The sequence below is a fragment of the Fulmarus glacialis genome, unplaced genomic scaffold (assembly GCF_000690835.1).
Source record: "Fulmarus glacialis isolate BGI_N327 unplaced genomic scaffold, ASM69083v1 scaffold24222, whole genome shotgun sequence".
Lineage (NCBI taxonomy): Eukaryota > Metazoa > Chordata > Aves > Procellariiformes > Procellariidae > Fulmarus > Fulmarus glacialis.
The window spans coordinates 18,333-25,671 of NW_009198784.1; the positions used below are offsets into that span (position 1 = coordinate 18,333).

The 7,339-nt window shown below is 41.7% G+C and overlaps 1 protein-coding gene across 1 annotated transcript in view; it reads right to left on the minus strand.

Annotated features, from left to right (window-relative positions):
* Window positions 1-4,680, minus strand: part of ENTPD3 (ectonucleoside triphosphate diphosphohydrolase 3) — a 17,326-nt gene extending 12,646 nt beyond the window's left edge. The window contains exon 1 of the mRNA XM_009573044.1: window positions 4,561-4,680. Coding sequence (XP_009571339.1) covers window positions 4,561-4,680 — 120 coding nt within the window. The remainder of the gene's footprint in view (window positions 1-4,560) is intronic.
* Window positions 4,681-7,339: the final 2,659 nt, after the last annotated feature.

Genomic DNA, 7,339 nt, shown 5'->3' on the forward strand with positions numbered 1-7,339 from the left:
CCATGTTTATTTATTAAATAAATGAGAAATATTTAAGTGCTTTGCCTCGGGTCACTTGGACTCCCTGTGGGATTAAAGCACAGGTTTCTCCATTCCATTCCACTGCTCACCAGACCAGTCTTTTCCCCCTTCCCATCTTTTATGGCAGCAGAAAACTGTAGCAACTGGGAAGGCAAACTGCATGAAGGGAAGAAAACTGCCATTTTGCTTCCCTCTTTATGATCCCTGAAAGTACGTTTAGCTGCCTCCCTCTTCCAAAGTCATCTGATCGGTAGGAATCACACAGGTTCATTTCTCTGTCAACTTTTTTTCTTTTAAAAAAGACAGATGCCCAGGAGCCTGGCAATACTGAAAAATGAGAGCCTCCATCTGGCTGCAAAGCAGTAAGAGCCCTCGCAGCAGGCCAATAAATTTCATCCCACAGCCTCCCTGGGGAGCCTCAAGTCTGACGGAGAAAGATCACTGCTTCAGGTGGCAAAACATTCAGCTTCCACACCTCATCAGTTCCCAGCTTCCACTGTAATCCTACACACTCCTGGCCCCCAAAGAACTACCAGCAATACCAGTCTAGTCTGTTTCCTAGAGGACTGTTAGATAATGAAAATTTCATTTATATTTATCCAGACGATATTTACCCTGATCAACTAAAAGATGAAAGGCTCCACAGATACTATCAAACCACTACGCCATCAGGTTCCGTTCAAGTAACTACTTTAGCAAAGATACTTTGAGTGTATTCCCCCTCCTTGAAAGAGAGATGAGCACTCTGGAGACAAGTAATACAGTAACGGTCAATCTGCCCAATGGCTATTGATTAAATCTAGTCTCGATCAGCTTGAAGTGCCAACCATAAGCTTTTAACTTAGCTACTTTTAGAGCTAACTATCATGCCCAAGTAAAGCTGGAAGATAACAGAAGTATTTTTACCTCAGCTAACTGTGGGGCTTTTTGACCTACTTCCATCCTCCCCTGCATTTCCCAGACTCCTTCCTGAAAGTAACAGATTTCCATCCCAAGAGTAGTGGTACACTTATCTAACCAATGTGTGACTGACAATTTTATCTTCTCCCTCCTCCTCCTATTTTTCGTATACAGTCATTTCAGGGTGACTTTTGAAGCTCCTCAGAACTTGTGTGAGTTCACTCTGTGTGAACTGGCCCATGCAGCCTCATGAAGTGGTGATCAGTGAGAAGTGTGCCAGATGTTAGGACTAAGATTAATCAGAAAAGACAGAGGATGCAGCACTTTAAAAGGGTGAGAGAATTCTACATGCATGTCCAAGTTGCAAGTCAGATCCCCTTTGGCTGCCCTTTAAGGATGGGCAGTGCCTTCCTGCTTTGAAATGCACTGTGGGACTGAAAGCACAGGCAAACACTTATCCTGGGCTAGCAGCTATCAAAGAACAGAACAACTTTTCTCCCTCCTTTCCCCTCTACTTCAATTTTCCCTCTGAGGATTTGCATCATCTCTACTCAAACACCAGTGGAGGTGTTTGAGTCAGGCCTGCTGATTTCCTAATACCCAAGAACTGCACCATCTAGTCAATGGACTAGATTAGTCAGACAAGACAGGGAGACAACATTAACCCAGAAAAGCTTCAGAGTTCTGGTTTCTAGTCCAGCAGAAGGAAGAAAGAAAGAAAAAAATAAGTGACTTAAAGGAAAATGTTTATTTTTGCGTTTACTGTTGCCCAATGTACCTTCAACACAGAGGTGACCATGCCACCTACCACATGAAGTAAATGTAGTAAATGTACCACTTTGCTTCTTGGGTCTGGTGGAATACTATGACTACTGTACACACTTACCAGAAGCTAAATAAAAAGCAAGGTAACAATAAACCAGACTTTGTGTCTCTAAAGGTGCACTCATACAACTTTTTTCTGGCTGCAGCTGGGCTGACTAAAGAGACAACCACCCCCTCCCCTATCAACTGTTTGCCCTTCCTTGCAGGAGGGTACCCCTTGCTCTCACAGCTACCCGTGTGAGTGATGACTACCTATACTTTTTCAAAGGCAGTTTCACGCTGTTCACTCAGCCAATCTGGTTGTGGCCCAAACGGATAAAGGATATTCATATGAATGGCTTTGCAAGTACATCCTGAAGAGTAGTAATCCCAACAGGGAAGCAAGAACAAGCCCCAGGACCTTTTCAGCCTGAATACCATTCCCATAGGAGGATGTAGAGATGCACAAACCCTTAAAGCAGGCACAGTTATGATGGCTCACCTGCCTTCCAATCACTTTGGAAAACTGCCACGAGAAGCTAGCAAGCTAAGCCAGTTACAGGGAAGATGGAGGCCACAAAAGTGGATCCATGCTAGAAGCGCACTTCAGTTCAGCTACATAGGTTTGAACTACTTTTAATCAAGTATAACATCCACAAACAAGGCAAAACACTTTCTAAGAGCTAAAACAGATGTGCAAAATTTAGGTGTAGAAAACTGTACCACCTAGAGAGGCAAATGAAAGAAACACAATAATGAAAGGAGGGTTTTTTCTCTTTAGGGCTCACAAAACATCAGTAGACAAACAGAAATTTTTTTGACTGGTACAAAGGCTCATGACATTCAGAGCTAGCATCATTTACAATTCTGGACTTCTTCACAAACTATGTCACTAAGGATGTTTGTGCTCTCTTCATCACTCTTCTGACTTCATGGTGTGTGCAATGAGACATGAGTTCTTTCAGTGCCTCAGTATCACACACATGGGCAGGTCCTTCCTTCACAAATCACTGGCTGAATCTTCAGATAACCCAACCACCGAGGAACTAAAACATTTAATTTTGCAACAACACTTTAAAACATCAATGGCGTAGCAGATAATTTATCTCTTGTGCCACAAAGGAATGAACCCGGACGCTCTCAACGTGCATCCTGGGAAAGAGCTATTATGCCACAGATAACACAAACTCTAGTTATCCTTCAGTAGCTGTTTTGGTTTCATGGAGAAGAGCCAGAAGAAGAAGAACAAGGCCATTTACAAAGAGTAAGTTTGTTTTCACCATGCTATTGCCATATTTAACTTTAATCAACCACTAACTTCAGGACACTGCCATTTCCAGGCTTCATCATTATCAACTGTACTGGAGAGTTTCACACTGGCATGCCAAGGTCCTCCCTCTGCTCCTGAAGAATTACTTCTTGTGAGTGTAATCATTCACTGAGGACTAGTCAGCGTCTCAGGAATCAAACACAGGGTCCTCCATATCAACTGAGATTTTCTGCATTGGCAGGCTTACGGCCCAAAAATAAATCCAAAGCCAAGGCATCTAGCAGAGGAACTGCCAGTCTTCCTCCAAAACCAGCCATGAAGCCGTTGTGATTTGGGAAGCAGACCTCCCCACCTAAACCAGGTCCAGATGGTCAAGGTGGGTGCGATGTTTGCTCAAAGAGTAAGGTAGATAATTTTATCATTCTGAATGTGAAACTGAACTAATGACAAACACAAGGGATGTGTAGGCTGTCTTTTAGATAGTGGCTTCAGCCTACATGTCAGTCCAGTCTTGCCTTGCATGAAAATTGGCAGGATGTAAGGCTGCTGCAAGCAGAGATTTGGAGCACAACAGGGAGTAAACTTGCAGCATGTGTCCCCATGCAAGATCCCAGCACACATACCCTGCCACACCACACAAACACATAAAACTGGTGTCAGAATACAGTTTTATCCCATTGTCTGACTCATATACCACCAAATGATTCCGACAAAGCCAAAGGTGTTTATAATCCCCTGAAGTGTAATGAGACATTAGCCTATTGCTATCAGTATGTGAACTATCCAGTTAAATACATACGCAGAGGGAAAAGTAGAAAGGACTTCAAAGAAGGATCTAGCAAGGTTTATATGCTTGTAGCTATCGTGGGAAAAAGCAGAGAACTCAAAATGCCAGACTGCACAGCTTCTCTAGAAGGCTAATTTCCACAGCTTTGTCCTCAGTTGTGTACATCTCTCATTGAAGAATCTGCACACTTACTCCAGTAACACAAGGCAAAGCCTGAATACCAGAATATTTCAGTTTGTCTTTTCCAGTTTGCTCTGCCCCTCCTCATGAAGCTACTTTGCTTCTGTAAATATCCAGCAAGTCCCAACACGTGGTAAATCATAAACTGCATGCTCACAGCCCAAATGCTTTTGATACACAGGAGCAGCTTGCAAAGGTTTCAGCGTAAACTTCCTAGCTGTGCTTGGGGGCAGAATTTAAACTCTGGGTATTTCCCACGTCAAAATTACTTTAAAATTACTTCCAATCTCTGGCAAAAATAAGAAAGCAGTGGCATATTCTCCTCGTTTGGCCTTTCAGTCTTGGAAAAGACACTGTGTGATAGGCATCACAGACAGGGAATTAAGGAATGCTTTTCCTGCTTTGCCACTGACTCTGTGATCTTGACCAATTCTCTTTTTCTCTCAGCTTCAGTTTTCCCATGACAAAGATGTGATTAAACATTAATTTACGGCTGTAAGCTCATTTGAATCACCCCGTAAAAATTAGTTGAGAAAGGAACATTATTAAATATCAGTTCAAAACATTGTTCTCCTTCCTTAGGTATTCTAAGACTTACCTTCAGCCCTGGGGAAAGGATCTGTTGCCGATTTAACTGAATCACTGCAATAGCAATGACAAGAACTATGCTTAGAAGAAGGAACACTTGGGCAACAACACTTGGGGTTCTGGTGAGCATCCTGAAACAACAAAAAGGGAAACACTTAAGGAATGTGAAAGGATCCAGTGATTCTGTCTTAAGGCCCGAAGCCCTGAATCAGTTGAGACTCCTCATAAAATCTCATTTCATCAACTAGATTACGCTACATGAAAATTCTGTGTTCTCCTCAAGAACTTCCTGGTGTTTTGCTACCACTAACTTTTTATTGTCTAGAAGGGGTGTGTCTATATTGTCATGCAAATGATGCCAGATTTCACCCTCAGGTGCCAGTCTGCTCATTTCCCACAGTGCCTACATGTAGATGCATGCTCACCATCTCCCATTGCCTCAGGAAATGAGAGCAATGGGCAGGCTAGGGCTAGTGCCCACTCAACGATCCCACGTATGCCTACAACATAGACACAACCACAGCCATGTAGACACAATGCTGGCGGCTGCCGAGTAGAGTTGGATGTTTCTGCCAGAGATGCAAGGTCGGTGTCTATAATAGAGATACAGGCTGCTTCAGCAAGAAACAAAGGAGGTTTTAAGAACATTAAAGTAAGCATCTTTCTTCTAACTGCTGATGTGTTCATGAAGTATGTTTGTGTGCATGTGTGTGTGCATATTAATGTGGAGCCTATTATTATCACTTTGCACTCACATGAAATATAAAATATACAGCTTAACTCTCAGATCTTGCGATGCAAAGTTACTAAATCTAAGTAAATACAACATGTAGTTAGGTGTCCCAAAGGTGACATGAAACATGCATACGATAAGGCTGTTTACATGTTCATATGCCCTAGAAAGGTTTTCTAGAATTCAAATGTGTTTTAGGTTTCCTGTAATTTCCTTTCATCCTTCATTTTTGCATGTCCCTGGCCAGACAGCTCTTCACCCCAAAAGGCCTTTCAGTACCTCCGAGTACTGACAATCCCCATATCAAAAATTCTTATGCTCCACAGGGGTTGAAGAGGAAAGAGGTGGCTGGTGGGAGATGGCAAGCTTAGAAGTGTCAGAGGAACACAAAAAGGAGAACTTTCCTGCCCTTCTCATTGTCAGATACCAGTTGTTTTGGCATAGAAATACCAAGTCAGCCTGGCGTGATATATCCTGACTCCCATCTCCTAAATCTTCCATACTGACGGTGGAGTATACCAGTGGCTGTTAAGGGCTGCCCTGCTATTTCGGCAATTGCCAATGCCAATCTGTGCTGAGAACAGGAGCTAAAAGGTGGTTTATAGTCCATGGCTACAGCACACTAGGTTAGCCCCATTGCACCTGCAACACATGGTCTTCTCCTTAGCTCCAACCAGAGCCAGAGGGCTGAGGGAGAAGGCAGAACAAATGCTTCTTCACACAGTGTCCATATTGTAAACCCCATGGGTTCTTCAGCCTGTATACCCATAGTCCAACATCTATGTTCACATTCAAAAGAGAAGCAAGTTATTTGTTTTGTTCTGGGACTAGCTTCACTTTGAGCTTTGCCCATTGCTGCTGCTTTTCTTCTTTGTCTTCTGATTTCTGTTGTGAAATCTAACTCAGATTGGCTTTTGGAAATTCTTCATTTCAGCCTGACACATCTCACTTCCAGAATGTCATTTTTTACACTCATTAACCCCCTTTTCTAAATCCGTATGGGCTCCTTGTTTACTGCCAATCTACTCCTCCAATACTTTCTTCTCCTGGCTTGGTAATAGCCTTATTATCTTAATCATCATCCAGTTTTAAGAGAAAATTACCAGCCACATTTATGATTTATTTACTGTTGATTTGCTTTACTACCCTGAGGCATTCAAACATCATGTACACAATGCATAAATGATAGAATGAAATCTTATTTTTACTATTAGAAAATGTGTTAACACCTAAGATGAATTCTCACTGTAACCTGTGGATGATGTCAGGGCATACTAATTAGAAGCATTTATACAGATCAATTCATTTTTGAAAAGAGACAGAAATTTTAACTATATATTTATGAATAACCATCTGGATAAAATACTTGTCTTTAGGGGGAGAAAAAATCTTTTTCTTTAGCTTTCAACTGTACATGGAGTTCTCTATGATTGTAAAGTGACTGAAAGAGAACTACCTGTTTGCAACCTAATACATACCAGTCACTCCTGAATCAAAGCACTGATGTTCAGCGCTGGAAAAAATAACTCATTATCAAAGAAAAAAACACTCAGGACAAATGACTTTTTGAAAAACTAAAGCATTACTAAAGAGCAAACCAATAACCCCTATTATAATATTAACACTTAAGAACACCCATGATGACTTTTTTTTTCCTGCTGCATCTGTTTGTAAAGGGGAAATTGAAATCTTGGTTTGTTGAATTTCTCATGTGCTTCCCTGGATGATGACTGCTGAAATATTTTCTGCTGCATCTGTTTGTAAAGGGGAAATTGAAATCTTGGTTTGTTGAATTTCTCATGTGCTTCCCTGGTACTGGGATTTGTCTTCATCAGAGATGATTTCTCTCTTCAAAAATCTTTTTTGACAGGGAGCATGTTAGGTAAGGGAGCATCTCTTAAGACATTCCTCATACAATCTTGTCCCATTGGCAATCAGGACAATTTCATCAGAGAATAACCTGTAAATCCTAATTTAAGCAACAGCCTCTGTGTCAGAAGGACACCTTACACTCCATGCCCACTTGAAGTCATCACACAGTTGACATCTTCGCTAT